Source organism: Ctenopharyngodon idella, chromosome 9 (genome assembly GCF_019924925.1).
Source record: "Ctenopharyngodon idella isolate HZGC_01 chromosome 9, HZGC01, whole genome shotgun sequence".
In the NCBI taxonomy this organism is placed as follows: Eukaryota; Metazoa; Chordata; class Actinopteri; order Cypriniformes; family Xenocyprididae; genus Ctenopharyngodon; species Ctenopharyngodon idella.
Window position 1 is genome coordinate 19,553,520 of NC_067228.1, and position 19,605 is coordinate 19,573,124.

Consider the following 19,605-nt stretch of genomic DNA (forward strand, 5'->3'; position numbering starts at 1 on the left):
ACAGTCAAATCTAAACAACCTGAGAACGACGACAACAAAAACAAGCAGAAAGCTAATCTTAAATGTACAAATTAGCATATTAATTCTGGGTCAAATGGAGTGTAGCTAAACTAACTTGTGCAAACAGTGCCAGGAATGTTTCTTGAGTGGGAAAAATCGAATGACTGCCATGTTGTTTTATGAAAGAACCCCCTCATTAAAATATGTTAAAACTTTGGCATTTTTATATTCAAATCAAGATGAAAAGTTCATTAAAGAGGATAAATATTTCATTAGATACTAAATAAAACAAAGGAATTTTTGGCTTCTCTCAGCATAAAATTCCTTTGAAAGATTAATTAATACATGTAAATTATGCAAATTATGCCCATGCAAATATTTTATGAAGACAATTAAGGGAACCATTAATTACTGCCTTTTTTGCTTCAGTGACATTCATTCATTTAATTTTAATTTCACTTTAACTGTTTTGATGTTTAATCTTGCAACAAAGAACTTTATCTCCCCTCACAGGGTCGTGTAAACTTGCAGAAAACATCGAGAGGCGCGCGCTGAGCATCAGGAAGAGATACCGGGGAGATATTATGTTCGGTATCACAAGGAATTAGTGGCGAGATGTGCTCCCAGAAGCACGGAGCCAGGAAAAACAGTCAAGCTTATTCTTGGAATGGATTCAAAACACTGGAAAAGCAATTAATAAACACAGACTGTGTTAATATAGCAGAATTACAGAGTGTGACAAAAGACAAATAGAAATAATTAGTTCTCTGAAATTATGCTCTCATTATTTTTTTCCCCCCAACAGCCAAGTGCTGAAATTATAGCATGTCTCTTTGGTTTTTTTGTATACAGATTGGAATAGAATTTTACCCTCACATGCAAGTGTAATTTATCAGCATCATTTTTTATGTTTTTGCCATTTAAGAGTAATTATGCCACACTAGTTGTAGGCCACAGTAACCATGACATGAACACACAAAAAAAATGCTCTTATAATTGAACAGACACACATGCTATTTTAAAACACACACACACACACACTTCCTGTGGGCAGTTTTTAAGTCAATTCTTCAAGGGCATTGACCGTAAAACCTATGAAATGATTGTATCTTGTGGAGAAATAAATATAGTTTTGTCAGTACGTTTTTCTCCAGATCATACAACCTAAATGTCTCAAATTTCACTATATGTCTGCTCAAAAGAACTAATGACAAAAGCAATTCAAGTAATAATGAACAAGCTTCTCTCCCCTCTATGCTTATACTAACTTAAAAATTAAAAATGATTAATCTTTATACATAAGAACTATCATAATGCTAATGACATTGTATGCTCTAAAAAAAAAAAAAATAATAATTTCCTGTTCATCAATTTCCTGTCACTTGATTTAGTTGGGCAAAAATCATACTCCTTGCACTGGATCTCCATTTATTTTTACTAAAAACTTCCTTCACACACACACAAAAAATTAACTAGGCTAATCAAACTGGGTTACGGGGCTTTTACTCGCGACAGGGTATTAAAATGCCATTTCCCACATTTCATAGCAATTTCCACACACTATTTTCAAAGGGAAATTGAGACCACTCAAGACGACGTTTTTTTGTATCACATGTGCTGCTGGGTACAATTAAAATAGACATAAGAGCGATGAGCGACTTAACACTTAAGGTGTAGTTAAAAGAGTGTGACTGAAACATTTGCAAATGGGCAAGTGGTTTTTTGTGAAACGATACCAGGCTAAACCGGGTCCATAAATACCCATAAACCTATAAAGTGCGTGTGTATTTATTTGAGTGGGTGTGTTGTGCTCCACTGTGGGTCATCTTCAGATAATGAAACTTCTTATTATGCTCATTAAATTGCATTGGTCTCTGAGGTACACAACATAGACAAGGTCTTACTGTCAAGGGGGACTATCTGTAAAATGATTCTATCCAGTGATTGTATCCATATAATCTTATCCTTTACCTTTATATATTGAGCTGAACACCATATTGACTGTGGTATATATATATATATGTATGTATGTGTGTGTGTGTGCATGTGTGTTTGTGTGTGTATATATATATATATATATATATATATCTTTTGTGTTCTGTAGAAGAAAGAAAGTCATACAGGTTTGGAAGGACCTGAAGTTGAGTAAATGATGAAAGAACATTTTTTGGGTGAACTATCCCTTTAATAATATTTTAATACATCCCTGCTGGTAAAAAGTACAAAACAAAAGTACAATTTTAATTGACTCAGTGGGCTTGTTTAATGTTTAATCTTTTCCTTGTTCCTTGTTTAATATCCCATCAAACTCCTTCACACACTCACAAAGAATTAACTCTCCATTTCAGCAGACCGTGTCACTGTCATATTTTCATATATTTTCCCAGTCTAGAAATGTTCTCTTGACAGATCCCACTGATCTTGACCTTCGTCTTGAACTGTAGGATCTGCGGCCCAGATGGCAGGCTGCATGCATGAACAGCAGGCCGAGTTAAAGCGAGGCTCATATACCAGAGCTGAGCCGAGATTTATAGTCTCCTGAAAAACACGTACCTTGTATTGTCCTCTCAGCATCTGTTCTGCCACTGCTGCGGTCAGTCTCTATCTCCTGGGTCAACGAGTCTGGCAAAATGAAAAGATAATGACGATTAAACATCCATGACATCTGTGCTTAATTAGGAAAGTTTTCTACCCTCGTCTTTCGTGATGGGCGGAGGGTGGATGTGCTCAGCAGATCGCTCGGGTCAGGGCGAAGTTTTGACCAATGGATAAGCGGTGTTCTGAATACTGAACAGAGCATTTCGCCACATGTTAGCCTGATCTTATAGATCTTGCTAGACTTGGTACAGATGTAACTAATGTAGAATGTACTTGTTTCATTCAACACTTTAAAGGGTTAGTTCACCCAAAAATGAAATTTCTGTCATTACTTACTCACCCCCTTGTCTTTCCAAACCCGCAAGACCTTCATTCATCTTCGGAACACAAATTTTTGGTTTTTTATCTCCCATAGAAAGCAACGAAATTACAACATTCAAGGTCCAGAGAAGCAGCAAAGACATCGTTAAACAGTCAACATGACTACAGTGGTTCAACCTTAATGTTATGAAGTGACGAGAATACTTTCTGTGCACAAAAAAAAAAAAAAAAAAGACTTTATTCAACAATTTCTTCTCTTTTGTAAAGAATTCTTGTCGCTTCATTTTTGTAAAGTATTCTTGTCGCTTCATAACATTAAGGTTGAACCACTGTAGTCACGTTGACTATTTTAACGATGTCTTCTCTGGACCTTGAATGTGGTAATTTCGTTGCTTTCTATGGGAGGTAAAAAAAAACCTCTCAGATTTCATCAAAAATATCTTAATTTGTGTTCTGAAGATGAACGAAGATCTTACGGGTGTGGAACGACATGAGGGTGAGTACTTAATGACAGGAATTTCATTTTTGGGTGAACTAACCCTTTAAACATTTTAGGATGTATTAAAAATGTGTCCAATGCAGTGTTATTTCAGTATTATTTATATGCTGTTCTAGAATTTATTAATATCTTGAATTAGTTCTTTATATTTTTATATCTCTATTCAGTTTTAATTTATTTTTATCTTAATTTTAGTAATATTAGTACTTTAACTTAGTTGACTTTAAGTTAGTTGACAAGGCAACATTTCTATTTTTTGTTTGTTTGTTTTTTTTAGGTTCAGCATTCATATCATATTTTATTTAATTTTATCTAAGCATTAATGGTTTTAATATAATAATAATAGCAACTCTTGTGCTAAAATTACTTTGACACTAAACAGATTTGAAAAAGAAAATGCTTGTTTTTATGGTAGATAACCACCGTCCCAAACAGATTTTCTGGATAAATGTGAAAGCTTTAAGTCTCTTTTATGATTCCTTTTTTTAATATATCATACAATTTTTAACTTTAATTAATATTTCATGTCCACTTGTGTATTTTTTTGCTCAGTAGCTGTGTATTAATTAGAATCATGTACTCTATAGTCACCCGGTCATTATCCCAAACTAAACCCCTGCAATGAATTATTATATTATATTATATTATATTATCTCTAACATACTGAAACACATTTCATCAGATTATTCTCAGCAAGTAAAAATACAACACAGTAAAAGAGGATATTTAATATGAAGTGACCTTCATCGACATTGCAAATTCCATATCTTGGAATCCACATCTCATAGGATTTAACAATGAAATGAAAAAATACACCCTTTAACAAATTTAAGTATGTCAACGTTCTGGTAAGTTGTCTCACCGTTGAGTGATCTGAGACTTTCTGTGGGTGATGTCTGTTTCAGGGTCTGCTCTGCCTGCTCTCGTCGTTTTGACTCATACTCCAGTGCCTCCTGCAATTTCCTCTTCGCTTTCTTCTCCTTCTTCAATCGCTTCTGTATGATCGCTGTGTGCAAAGAACACAGAAAAGCAGCAGTCAAGGACCCCAGTCATATGCAGAAGTATATCTGATATTAAGGACTAAAGAAAGGAGAGCTGGTGTTCAAACTCTGTCAGTGAGGAAATATTCATAGAAAAGTTGCAGCTGAAAAAATGTTATCGTTCAATGAGAAATTGACTGTGTCATTAGCAAAATAATTGAGCCAGCGATAACCTGGATTAACCTAGGTTAAAATGCCAATGAGACGAGGTTAAGGGAAACTTTCTGTAAAGAAGGAGAGAAAAGAGGCACACTGAATATTAAACAGAAGAAAGCTGGAGGGCTGTAGGCTCATTTATAAGGAGCCTTCTGTGAAACTGGCTTAATAAGCTCAATTTGATTCATTATGTAGGATAAATACATAGAACATGAGACTATTAAGTCACACTTAGCAATACTTTTGTGCAGAAAAAAAAATCTAAATCATTTATTGACGCCAAAATGTAGATTCATAATTATATGTTCATGCAATAATAAAATACAATAGAGTATGTAACTAGAGGCCATCTGTAATGCACATATCACTTTTAATCTCAAAGAGAGTTAAATTATTAGCTAAACTATTATCAATCTGTAGTCCAATCATGGCCTTCCCCCGAGAAATATTGTGGCTCATTTAGAAACATTTACCATATAAATTACTTATTTTATTCATGTTTCCATGAGTTTAACCACACTCACTGGAATGAAAGCTTTGTACAGTATATCTTTCTAATGCACCCTGTGCATTTAGACATCATCTATGTATGAAGTTACGGTAATATACTGTATTCCCACAAGCACTTCTGCACACATAATCAATTTGTGCTCATGTATTGATCGTAATGTGAATATGCCTCATTCTGCTCGATTTATGACCTTGTCTCTATCACTTTGGCAGCATGCTTTTTTGTGTGCTTGTAATTAACAACTGAGCTTGTAACATGGATTTTCAGGTTATTTTAATGCACTTTTGCAATAATTGTTCTATACTTTGAAAATATTCATTGAAGTTCACTTAAGGAGATTTTTTGGTACTTGTCCATGCAAACATTTTTGTGGGTGGTTGCTTATAACACAAAAAAGGCCACCATCAAGTCTCTATGAAAACTGATGCCTAGAATTTTCAGCAGCAATTACTTCAGTCACATGATCCCTCAGAAAACATTCTAATATGCTGATTTGGTGTACAAGTGGCATTTCTAAATATTATCAGTTGAAAACTGATGACTGTGATTTTGTTTTTTCAGGATTCTTTGATGAATAGAAAGTCACAAAAAAAAAAAAAATAATAATACGTTTTTTTTTTTTTTTGTAACAATGTGAAAGTGTTTGCTGTCACTTTTGATGCATCCTGAATGAATAAAAGTATTAAACATTTATTTAAGAAAAAACTTTTGAATGGTATTGTAAATCTATCGATTTTTTTTTTTGTTTTATCGTTTGCTAGTCAGAAACCAAAGTATGGTAACTAAAAAAAAATCTCCATAAATAGGTGGTGTAATTTGACTTAACATTCATGTTCTTAGCACAACCAAGATATGAACAAAATTCAAAATAAGGGGACAAAAAAAAACTCTGTAATGAATTATATATGATATATTTAAATGTTGTATTCGGCTTTACTGTGGCTTATTCGTTTACTCATTTTAGTAAGTCGTGATCAAGTTGAACTAATTTGTCCCTTAGTTTTGATTTAACTAAAACAAGGGAACAAATTATTAAAAAAGTGGTCATGATTTAGTAAAATGAGGGAACAAAGGATTATATCAGGCATACAATTTATTTGAAACGAGGGAACAAATTCATACACTATTTACAGCAAGTGCAAGTAGCGTCCCTTGTTGGCAAACACTATTTACACTAGCTCCGCCCACCAATGTCTGGTTGGACTCAAGTTTTAAAAAGACACGCGGAATTCAGCGTCTTCAGTGGTGCAGCAGCAGCGAGTAAGGCTTGCAAACCTGGCTTTTAACATGATCGGCGCAGGTTCAAATCCGCCTTTTGCCGAGCTCACATTTACTTTCAATAAAAATTAATATAATGTTCTAAAAGTGTAAATAAACTGTGAAGGATAGTGTTTATTGGGTAGGGTTAGGGTAAGGTATAGGGAGGGTTTTTATTCTCCCAGTAAGGCAGCATCCATTTAATAATTTTAATAAATATAATCATTTTCACTCACATTTACAAAAATACTGAGGTGCAAATAGAATCTGCCAATATAAAGTATAGACAGCATCTAATTATTATTTACTCTTATTGCAAAGAACTAATACTTTTACATGGTGTAAATAGAATCTATCGCTAGCATATCACTAAGAAAATAAATGCGAGCTTGTACTCAGTGTAAATTGCCGCCGCCATTAGTCAAACATGCTGATTTATTAGTAAGTTGTGGGAACAAACTGTTAATTTGTGGCCACGATATACATATTTTTATCCCGCATGTCATGTGCAGGGCTCTGTATAATAATGGTGGTTGCTTTCGCATCATTGCAAAACTTACGCAGAACACCTTTAGTAACCACTTAGCAATGCCCTTGTGATTGCCTATATTTCTTAGCGTTTGACTAACAATACCGCGAAACCACCCAAAACGACACATGAAAGCAACACACTCAGAAAATGTATAATCTTATACATTTTATCACAAAAAATTCTAATGTTGGTTTCATTTTTATAGATAATTTTATAGACAGACGTCCTCAACCTAATTGGTCATACTAAGAATGTACATTAATAAGCTGATTACAGTGAAGCAGTTGACATAAAAAGATGACACATGGTATATTTTTCATGTGGCAAGACAAAAAGCCCTAAAAAATACAATTCACAGGGGCAAATATGGCACCTAAATGGAATTTCTAAAATTGGTGTGTCTAGTAAAATTGCCTTTTTAATTACATGCCTCTAGAACTAGGAATCAAACTATATGGGTGATATATAAATTGTGTGTACTCTATGTGTTTTAGATGTGTGTGTGTGTGCGAGCAGTACACACCTCTGTTCTTCTGCTCGACAGCCAGTTGTTTCTCCAGGGTTTCCCTGAGCTCTCGCTCTCTAAACAGCTCCATCTTCAGCTCCGTCTTCTCCAGCTGCACTTGTTTCTCTTGAGCGCGGGCGTTATCAATTGCCACCTTCAGCAAGCCCTTCAGCAGCAGCAAGAGACAAACTCACGTTATACAAAGTCCACACACACCTACTCAGGAGTCAACAAAATATATCAATGCTTTACTTTATGATAAAGCAGTGGCACTTTAAAGTTACGAAACTACTTTGAAGAAACTTTTTGTCCAAATTCAATGTCAAAGATGACGGTATTCAAAACAAGACTGGATATGAGGGTGAGTAAATGATAATAGAACTTTTATTTTTGGATGAACTGTCCTTTTAAGTTTGATCACTGTCTCGTTTCTTCAAATGACAACATGTCATGGACATAATATGAGCTTTAATGAACTTATAACTTAACTATTTGTCAGTTTGTGAAGCAGCAGGTTGTATAAGAATGATCAAATCTTGAACTAAACAGCTGCTTGTCTCAAAACAACACAAAGCGGTATTCACCATTCAAATAGAGCAATGACCATTTCAAAACAATTATTCCCTGTACGCATGCAATTAAGCCAAATGCAATGGGCTATATCATACTAATTGTTCCTTCTTATGACCCCAATTTAGACAAAGTTGCTTTATCTCAATTTTCTGCTTGGGTTCGTTTTGTTGATTTGTGTGTGAATGTTCAATCAAAACATTACCCTGAAATCATGATTAAAGATGACTGACTGAACTGAGTCCTGCTAATTAACAATGGGGCCGAAAGCAGCGCGATAGATCTGATGGCCATATCACAAGAGCAATGAGCAAACCTCTCACTCCCCATACTGTACCCACATCATTAGTCTCAGAGGCGGTGTTAATCAACTACATTCATCTTTCTGACTGGGTCTTACTTGCATGACAACCACAGTGGTGATCAAGGGAGTCGTGGTGAATATATGCGGCTGTGCATTTGTTTTGATGGGGAAACACATCAGCTGGAGGAGCACCCAGAAAACTAACATATTAACTTTTTGCTACACCTGCCACAGGCAACTGCACGGGGTATAAAGTTAAAATAGTTCAAATAACTTTTCTATTTAAATATATTTTAATAAAGCTAAAAGCTGAATTTTCAGAAGCCACTACTCCAGTCTTTATATCACATGATCCTTCAGAAATCATTCTAATATGCTGATTTGCTGCTCAAGAAACATTTCTTATTATTATCAATACTGAAAACAGTTGTTTTTCCTCTTTTGAAAGCTGCTTTAAATAAAAGTGTCTTCTAAATGATTACATGTAAACAGCATAAATATTTCTTAATGTATGATTGTTTGGCTTAACCTCAAGCATGATGCTAATATCACTGCACATCAGCCTCCCTTTACAATATTTTCCAAACAGTGGCTTAAGACTGCCATAAATTGTGATAAACGACTTGATGTGCCATCTCCTTCCATTATGTGTAATCTTCAGAATCACTGGTGTTTGCTGTGTTTTGACACATGACATGATAAGATCATGACATGTGTCAGCTGGCCAGTCCACAGTGGGATAAAATAAAACGTTACTATAGCAACTAGCAGATAGCCTGCTAAAATTCAAGAGGAAAATTCTCTGATGATGATGTTTTATTGGAATCACTATATTACTCAATTATGACTTTTTTTTTTATATACATCTATAATTTATTGATAATACTGAGAAGTCTAATTCACAATTCATCAATTTGGCTTGTTCAAATGTTTGTTTAGCAATTTGGTTAATTTGAACATTAATTTCAAATGTTGTTTGAATGTTTCTTTGGATGTCTCATTTCAATAGTTTAAAAAAAAGTCATCACTCAACACCATTTTTGAATGTACATTCGAGGAAAATATTCAGTCTTGCCCTGCGTAAACTAGTGTTGTCAAAAGTACCGATTTCAGTACCAAGTCAGTACTGAAATTTTAAAAATGTGACGCTTTAAGCGCTGTTGAGCGGATTCGTAAACACTGCTGATTGGCCTCTGTGTTCATGCGCTCATCAGATAAGTCTGTGATTGGCTACAAAGATCAACGCTTCAAAAACATGTTGTAAATAGACTTCATTGACGCTCTTCACCGAGCGCTTACACAGATACACACGGGAATGTTTGAAAGCAGGTGTCTATCAGTGGACCTGCTTTCAAACACTCCCGCGTTTATCAATGAAGCCAATCACAGGCATATATGTTGAGCACGTGAACACAAAGGCCAATCAGAGGTGTTTACGAATCTGCTCAACAGCGCTCAAAGCGTCACATTTTTAAAATTTCAGTACTGACTGTACTTTTGACAACACTAGTGTAAATCAACCTAAGGGCCTTTGATGGTGTTAGCTGGTTTTCCAACATAACACATATATGTCATCCAGCAGTTTATTAATGCTTTGTGAATAGTCTGAATTAGTCCAGAGAGAACTGGATCAAGAAAGACTGTTCATGGTGTATTTCACTCTCTGCTAAATATCTTCTGACAGAGAGGTCTCTTACCTGGATGTTAGTCAGAAGGGTCTCTATAGACGACAGGCCATCAGGGAACAGGAAGGGTGAAGGGAATCCTGGAGGTAAAGTCTGACCCGCAAACGACAGCCTCTCATAGCCATCTCTCGCAGTTGGCGTGCACATGGGGGTTTCTTCTGGTGGCAAACAGAGAAACATACACATTCAGCACAACAGACGACACACTCCATGTAGTACTGTGCTGTAAAATAAATCATTATTTTCCTGAATTGGTGTTTATACACCCAGATTGTTTGTGAGATGTAAAATTAACATCTATACAAGCATGCCCAATCAAGCACATATGATTGATAGCCCATTCTGTCAGTGTCACACGGCACTCTATTATTGATGCTTCTGTATTTATAGCCACTATAAATGCTTGAGAGATTTTACATACAGATAAAATGAGAGGCTCTTCTAAGAAATAGGCATTTGCATTTTTGGAAATTATGTGTTTCTCGGTAGCACTGAGGGCATGGATATGTTGGGAGACAAAGCCCACCCGTTCCATATGGCACGAAAACTCTCTGATAGGAAAAGACCGCACTCAAGCAGATGCATATGGCAAGCTGAGATTATCAAGGGCCCTGGCTTCTCAACAAAGGCCATATGGCACAAGGTGGTGAACCCTCATTGACCATGTTTCAACACTACTGCCGCCCCCTCAGCAGACTGGCAATGCCATTCTGGGCAAATGAATTAACCCTCTCAAAGGAATCGGTGCATAAAAAATCGATAAGATTGGAAGAGATTCAAGAGGAACCTGGTAGAAAAAAAACTGAGGAGGAAAATAAATATCATTTATTTTCTCTCAGTCGATGGTTGACACATAAATGTGCAGGTGTAAAATGTCACAGGTGGGGCTGCCGTTAAAACCCTCTGGAAATAAAAGAAAAAGGATTTTATGTCTACCAGACAAATAAAAACAGGGGCTGGCACATTAAAGAGTATATATTTTATCACCTAGTCCACTGGGACTTCCAGCTGAATGTCATAAGGAGAGAAAATGCTGGGATGAGCACTGTATAGTGTGCAGCATGTCTTTACAAACAGCTTTCCAAGATTAATCACCATGTCAGCTTATTAAACATTATGCTGGTAAATGAAAGTAATCTAAAGTACCTCATGTTAGAAAAAAAAAAATAATGAAAAAATTAAGTCCTCTTTATAGAGTAGTAAACATGTTCAAATCAATATGCATTACATTTACATTTATGCATTTGGCAGACACTCCAATCCAGATCCATTTACAATACACTTTAATATTATGTGTTTCTTGGAATTGAATCCCATGACCTTGGTTTTGCTTGTGCCATGTTCGACCATGAGCTACAGGAACACATGCATTGCAATAAAAATGGTTTCTGGTTTGATTTAAAAAGAATTATAATTCATTATTTAATAATTCCATGAATTAAAGTTGCATTTCATAATCTATAGTCAATGATTCAGATAGATAGATAGAAAGATAGATCTGAAAGAGAATAATGTGAGTGTGGACACTGAGCAGGTGTCCAGTGGGGCTGAAATATAAAGCAGATTCCTGCTCACTTCCTGTGAACAGCCACCAGAGCCTGTCAGTGCCCTGATGACATCATCTGCCATTCATCAGTTCCGTTAGGGCAGACCTCTGCCATCTGCTGCACGGACAATCATAACTCTACATCTATCTCCACACAGAAACACACACACACACTTACACACAGGCCATCAAAACTCCACATTTATCTTAACAGCCACAGCCTTATACAGGCTATCATAGGCCTGCATCCATCACTACATACACGTAAAGGCCTCATAACCCCCTGAATCCATCTCCACACACACATGGACAAACATGTACACACAGACTATCATAACTCACTTTAAACCACACAGCCCTGCGCTGACACTATCTTCACACTGTCATAGCGTGCTGCCAATCACAGCATAAGTCTCAGACAACATTCTGCCTGCTACAAAACGAGAAAACACACAGGCCATGTCACCAACTAACAGAACACAACAGGATGATTCAGACTGTCTAAATGGCAAGAACCAAAAAGAATGTCTCAGTAATATGTTCTATTAATGTAACACATTATGAAAGAAATGATAATGTCTTTTGATATACATGCAGTGTAGTCCATTTTATCTATTAGGGATGTGCAAACATATGTGTACCATTTTGTGCATGCTCATTTCCCCCATTTTTACATTTAGATTATTTTTTTGCTGTCATCTAACACTCACTTAAAGGGATAGTTCACCAAAAAATGAAAATTCTGTCATCATTTACTCGCCCTCAAGTTGTTCCAAACCTGTATACACTTCTTTGTTCTGCTGAACACGAAGGGAGATATTTTGAAGAAAGTTTGTAACCAGGTCGCTTCAGGGCACCATTGACTTCCAAAGTAGGAAAAAAAAAATTACTATGGAAGTCAGTGGTGCCCCAGAATTGTTCAGTTTCCCACTTTCTTCAAAATATATTCCTTTGTGTTCAACAGAACAAAGAAATTTATACAGGTTCGGAACAACCTGAGGGTTAGTAAATGATGACAGAATTTTTATTTTTGGGTGAACTATCCCTTTAATGTTAATCTTTAAAACACTAATAATTTAACACTGTAAAATGTAATCTTTAGCTAATTTCAAAATTAATATCCATTTTTATACTGTATATTATAATATCGTCATGCATAAATTCACTGCCTGACTGATTTTACTGTTTTATTTGCAATTTAGATAAAATCTAAATGAGAAAATCTGTAAAAATCATTGTTTTTATATACCTCATATTTAATTAAACTATACATTATGGTTTATTAGTTTAGGGTGAGTGTTTGATTAAACTATGTGCAATATTTTTTATACTATATTATATTATATTATATTTACAAGATAATACAACTGATTATAAAGGTGTATTATAATCATTACTAGTCATTTAAAAGCCTAGAATTGTATTTCTCATGCATTTCAGTTGAAGTATCAAACCCCAGAATCAGGCTCTCATTCAGAATTAATATGTTTATATGACTCCCTAAATCATGCACAAACACGGCACGACTTGAGGAGCCCCTCTTCTGCCATCAGCATTCACTAACGCCAGCCAAAGCTTGGTAACAGCTGGTCCTACATTAATTAGTTTAAAGTATTTATTTCAACCATCTCCACAGCAGATTGCAGCAAAACATAAGAGATTATTCCGAGCATCTGCAAATGCCCTGGAAACATTCAGCCAACCAACAGTTGAATATCAGCCGCCACTATTAAGACTTTACGATTCTAAATTCTTGGACAGAGGAAAGGCCAAGAGGAGTGCTGGGAATCCATAGAGGGTCTCCTCCAATCTCTCCCCAATTTAACTAGCATTTCACTCCGGTTCATTACCGACAATGGGCGGTCGAATAATGGATTTGCATTTGCTTGTAATCAAATGTTAAAAATAATTAAAGAAAACAATGTTTTAATGCTGTCTGATGGCATAGTTTTGTGCAAGCATTAACAGATCATGTAAACAGAGTGAATTATATTAATTTTATGTAATTGTTACATCACAGAATATACAGTACTGTGTTTACACAGTATGTTTTCTTCTCTTTGTCTCATTTATGGCTCTGATTCTTTGGATGCCAAACATGTAGCGAATCAGCAAATGAGAAACAATAGAGGACAATTGGATGTCAGAAGCTTGTATTTGGTTTGCAGCCACCGTAGTCCTGGATTTGGTGTTGGCATTAATAATACATCATTGCTTAAACCAACTTCTGCTTTAGACTCAGCAGGACCTCGCCGCAAACACAATGCTGGATCACAGGGTGGTTCATATTGCTTTGTTACTAGGAAACAATCTGTCATGCATTAGAAAACAAACAGCACATTTCATCTCAAATGACCAATTCAGCTCTCAAATAACCGAAATTTGCCATTTTTTTGGTCAGTCTCCATTTACATTTGCCACACTTGAGCGCAATTGTGTTTGTGAGCATTCTCTTGTTTCGAGCACTCCATTTTGGCCAGGCTTTAGCTGTTTATTTCCTGCCATTGGTCCAGAATCATTGACTTGGACTTAATTACAGTGCCAGACGCCAGCATGATGAAGAGAGCGAAGGAGAGAGCTGTGTTTTCCAGGTGATATTTCTCCACCGGGGCTGCCAGCAGCAGCTGTGACAGGTCCGTTTGCAGCTTTCTGCCTCAAAAATGAAATCCTTATGAAATCCTTTTAGGTCAGCCATGTCACAAATAACATTTCATGCGCAACTGTTTCGCTGGATAATAGGAGCCGCAAATAAAAATGGGACGCTGTAAATACGACGCATTTGGAATGAAATGCCATAATTTAAAACAACGCACATACTCACAATCACACGTAAACATTCGCACACACACACGCGGGCACGCACGCTGTCCCTCCCTCCCGTGGCAGCAGTGGGAGTCCTTGACAGTGTGGTAGCAATGATAAATCACCTTTCCTGTTAATTCTCTCAGTCCTTATGTGTTGTGCTGCTAAAACAGGGGCTCAGAAATCAACTTGACAAACTATGAATATAAAAAAAATATCACTTGGAGGGATCTGGGCTTATCTCCAATTTACATGTTATTAGATTTGTATTGTGAGCTGTGCTAAGGAAAAGGGGAGAGCGAAAAGAGATGTTTGCGATAAGAGAAGATAAAATGTCTCAAACCACTCTCAAAAGCCTTTGATATCTTTGATGGAAGTCACGACAAGGAGAGTGTAAACCACTCAACTGATTTTTAATATGATAGACAAGGCACTCTGCGATGAATTGAGTGGAAACCTTGGGAAATTTAGCAACATTCTCTCAATAAATAGCTTTAATTGACCTTGGGAGCTGAAAATGTGCCATATGTTGCAAGTTGCAGTGTTTGAATTGAGGTCCCAGCGGACCTTTCAGCTGATTTCTCCAATGAAGGCACTGAGCCGGAGGAGGGAGAGAAAGAGAGAGAGAAGGGGAAAAGCATTGCAGCATTTGGCTAGCCAGTCACTGTGATATATTGACAGGTGAAGCCTGTGTCCTTGCAAACCTGTGTTCCTCGCAGCAGGAGAATTGAATGTTTAAAACGTGGAGGATGTCAGTTCCCCTCTCCGCAAAGGCTGCCGCTACCTACAGCAGACAATTACATTTTATTTGACCTGCCAATGGGGCTGAAGAAGTTGCCTCCTTCCAGGGGAGTGCTTATGACCTTTCAGTCTCATAAATGGAGACAACAGTGCATTACACAGAGGCTAATCTTTAAAACTGCATCATCTACTCTCTCTTCTGCATTCCATTAAATATTTCAACAGCAAACTGTTTTTAATGACCTAACCCAAAGCTTATACGCCTGTTTTTAAAGTGTCAGTATCCAACTGCAGCCCATTTCCTTACTGGTCAGTTTGAAGAAGCTCTTTAAAAATGTAAAAGTATCACTAACTCTAAAAAACAGAATGTTAATTAAATATAAAAGCACCAAGGATATTTTTATGTAAAAAGACAGTTAGGTCGGAGTCTGTAGTTACATTCGACCCTGTTCCCCTCTCTCCTCTACCTCTGTTTCCTGTGTACTCTTGCACTGTCCTACAAAATAAAGCCAAAAATGCCAAAAAATAAAAGAACTTAAAGGGTTAGTTCACCTAAAAGTGAAAATTCTGTCATTAATTACACACCCTCATGTTGTTCCACACCCGTAAGACCTTCGTTCATCTTCGGAACACAAATTAAGATATTTTTGATAAAATCTGATGGCTCAGTAAAGCCTCCATTGACAACAAGATAATTAACACTTTCAAATGCCCAAAAACATACTAAGACATATTTAAAACAGTTCATGTGAGTACAGTGGTTCAACCTTAATGTTATGAAGCGACGAGAATACTTTCTGTGTGCCAAAAAAACTAAATAACAACTTTATTCAACAATATCTAGTGATGGGCGATTATAAAACACTGCTTCATGAAGTTTCGAAGCTTTACAAATCTTTTGTTTCGAATCAGTGGTTCAGAGCATGTATCAAACTGCCAAAGTCACACCCCCCAGTGGTGAACCACTGAAATTTCGAAACTTTTCGAAACACATGACTTAACAAAGCCTTGTTTACTGAAATCACATGACTTTGGGAGTTTGATACATGTCTTAGTACCTTTTTGGGCATTGAAAGTGTTAATTATCTTGCTGTCAATGGAGGCCTCAATGAGCCATCAGATTTCATCAAAAATATCTTAATTTGTGTTCCAAAGAAGAACGAAGGTCTTACGGGTGTGGAACGACATGAGGGTGAGTAATTAATGACATCATTTTCATTTTTGGGTGAACTAACCCTTTAATTAATTAATTAGAAATGTTAGAGAAAGGTAGAGATATTTATTGTAATATGCAGTATGGACAAAAAGAATGCATAAGAAAGAAGAGACTTGCAGCTTAGTATTCAAATGTTATGATGAATTTAAACTGAATTGTGATGAATTGTGGTGTCAAATAGGATGGATGGATGGATGGATGGATGGATGGATGGATAGACAGACAGACAGACAGACAGAAAGACAGAAAGACAGACAGATAGATAGATAGATAGATAGATAGATAGATAGATAGATAGATAGATAGATAGACAGATAGCACAGCTAGATCCGCATTCCCTGAAGGAAATGTCAGCGCTTACAAGGCAGCAAGGGAAAAATATCCAATTTTTAGCTAAGCTTTAAAGCTTTGGTTATGTGCAAATGACCCTTACCAGAAAACAATCCCCTAAACCAGATGTTTGAAGAATATCAATACATCCCTGCCTTGCAAGTACTGTAACTAGGGTACAAAACAAAACAGAAAAACAAGAAAGAAAACCAAAAGCAATGAAAGGGAAAGCAATTCTACCTTTACAGCATGTGTACACATGCAGACCACAGTGAGAAATGTGTGCTGTGATCCGTAGTGGGCAAATTCCTTTAGAATGACTTAAAGGTGCATATGTTGTGCATATGGGCACGGTGGATACATACGTGTTACGGGATTGTTCCAGCTATCTACCGCAGAACTGCTAACCCTGCTCACACCCACTTGGCTTTGCTCTTTTCTGCTCTTTAATTCCGAGATGAAAATTAGCCATTACCGAATTCCTGCTAAGAGTCAAAGTCAAGTGCTGGAGTCGGTCGGCCCTGGATTAACAGGTAACATTTGGCTTGGAAAGCCTTATCTCTGAGAAATGCACTGTGGTGTTTCTCTCTCTCTCTCTCTCTCCACTAATGTTCCCTACACTTAGAGATTAAATCGCTTGCTGCACAAACCCATTTGAGAGCACAAGGAAGGTGAGGGGGATAATCAGCACAGGCACTGGGCCGTGTTTCCTAAACGCGCTCCCAAACATTACTGTGCACGGGCATAAAATTAGCGTCGGGACCTTAAAACGCTGACATTTCGCATGACTTTTGGGAAAGTGACACCATCATATTTTCTTGTAGGATATCATTAAATTTCAACTGCCCTGTGGCAGAGACTTTCCATTAATAACCAATTCTGTGTGTCACTCCGCGCCCCTCTTCTGAAATAATGAGTCCTTTGGTTTGGCTTAATAAATTGAAACATATTCTCAAGGCCACGCTGAAGACAGCCGCACAGATGGGCAGGCGAAGGGGTGGAAATCTTCATAAATCCTTAACTGTCGCACACGGTCAGGGATAAAAACAAAAGCAGCCTTTATGGTGAGCAGTTCACCTACAGGGAAAAAAAAAGGTCTTGTGTGGTTGTAACTAACTAAACTAACTACAGCAGGCGATTAAACCACAAACTGTTAAGATTATAAGCGACATGCACAGAGCATAAAATGATTGTTAGATCAAATAAATAATGAAAAACATGACTTTTGTAATTTTTTGATTACTTCCTACTCTAAAGATCTAACAACTTACAGTCTTTAGCAACAGAAGTAATGCATTTGAATGCAGCATTTCTATCATTATATACTTCGAACCAACATAACAGGTGAGTCGGATAATGCATTTTATTTTTAGTCCAAACAGGCCTGTGGTTTTGTGGTTCAATCCAATTTGTCCTCTTCCCAGCATGCACTGGGGCATTAAAGGGTTAGTTCACCCAAAAATGTAAATTCTGTCATTTATTATTCACCCTCATGCCGTTCCACACCCGTAAGACCTTCGTTAATCTTCGGAACGCAAATTGAGATATTTTTGTTGAAATCCAATGGCTCCGTGAGGCCTGCGTAGGGAGCAATGACATTTCCTCTCTCAAGATCCATAAAGGTACTAAAAACATATTTTAATCAGTTCATGTGAGTACAGTGGTTCAATATTAATATTATAAAGCGCCGAAAATGTTTTTGGTGCGCCAAAAAAAACAAAATAACGACTTATTATAGTGATGGCCGATTTCAAAACACTGCTTCAGGAAGCTTCGGAGCATAATGAATCAGCGTGTCGAATCACGATTCGGATCACGTGTCAAACTGCTGAAATCACGTGACTTTGGCGCTCCGAACCGCTGATTCGACACGCTGATTCATTATGCTCCGAAGCTTCTTGGCGCAGTGTTTTGAAATCAGCCATCAGTATATAAGTCGTTATTTTGTTTTTTTTTTGGCGCACCAAAAATCGTCGCTTTATAATATTAATATTGAACCACTGTACTCACATGAACTGATTTAAATATGTTTTTAGTACCTTTATGGATCTTGAGAGAGGAAATGTCATTGCTCCCTATGCAGGCCTCACGGAGCCATCGGATTTCAACTAAAAATATCTCAATTTGCGTTTTTTCAAGGAAAAAATCTTCTTAAACTAAGGACAGTTCACCCAAAAATACATTTTATAATCATTTAATCACCCCGTCGATCCAAACCTATATTTGGACTGTCTTCTGTGAAACACACACAAAAAAATCCATTTTGAAGAATGCTTTGACTGTTTTTGTCTAAACAATTAATATCAATAGGGTCCAAAACAACATTGACTTTCATTGTGGACAAAAATAGCACTGAGACATTTTTCTAAATATTTTCTTTTGTGTTCCACATATTGATGCTTTGCGATTTCATGGTGGTTTTTCTAGTGGTGGGCCATACAGCAGCAGTAAGGCAAAGAGTCTCTGATGCAAACCCCAGCAGAAGAAGATATCTTGTCCTTTTATACGGCCCGTGTCATATTTATTGCATAAAGGTCAGAGTGTTCATTTGTTCAAAGTCAGCGTTTTTCCATGCTCCTCCATGTAATAAATGCAGAGGGGATGTCATTATTGGACCGCTGAGGATTAAAGGCTTGACTGCCTGTGATGACTGCATAAAAAAGCCCCTCCACTACTTTTGTTTCTTCAAGTGAACGTCCTACAGAAAGGCCGCACTCAGCATACAATGACAACCATCATTGCCGTAAACAGACACTCCTCAGTGGTGAATGAAGCATTGGCGAGAGAGGGTTACATAACCCGATTAATAAAGGTAAAGAAGGATGAGTTCTCAAAGGCCTTTGAATTAATTGCCTTTGAAAAGCAAATATATGCAGGACTCGTATGTAGTGGAGGGTCTTGTTTACGGTCTATGTGGGGGGTGATGATCACTAAGGTCTAAATCAAACATGTTGCAGTCTAGAGTCAAAAAATTTGTGGGATGGGGGATGGG

At 36.9% G+C, this 19,605-nt stretch overlaps 1 protein-coding gene across 13 annotated transcripts in view; it reads right to left on the bottom strand.

Moving 5' to 3' along the window:
* dachd (dachshund d) overlaps window positions 1–19,605 on the bottom strand; it is a 181,155-nt gene that overhangs the window by 60,000 nt on the left and 101,550 nt on the right. For 11 of the 13 annotated variants that reach the window (XM_051904700.1, XM_051904704.1, XM_051904692.1 and 8 more), the window contains 4 exons: window positions 9,991–10,136; window positions 7,438–7,585; window positions 4,281–4,424; window positions 2,554–2,622 (listed from right to left, as the gene is read on the bottom strand). In XM_051904700.1, coding sequence (XP_051760660.1) covers window positions 2,554–2,622; window positions 4,281–4,424; window positions 7,438–7,585; window positions 9,991–10,136 — 507 coding nt within the window. The remainder of the gene's footprint in view (window positions 1–2,553; window positions 2,623–4,280; window positions 4,425–7,437; window positions 7,586–9,990; window positions 10,137–19,605) is intronic. The other 2 variants (XM_051904693.1, XM_051904698.1) reach the window with 1 other exon arrangement.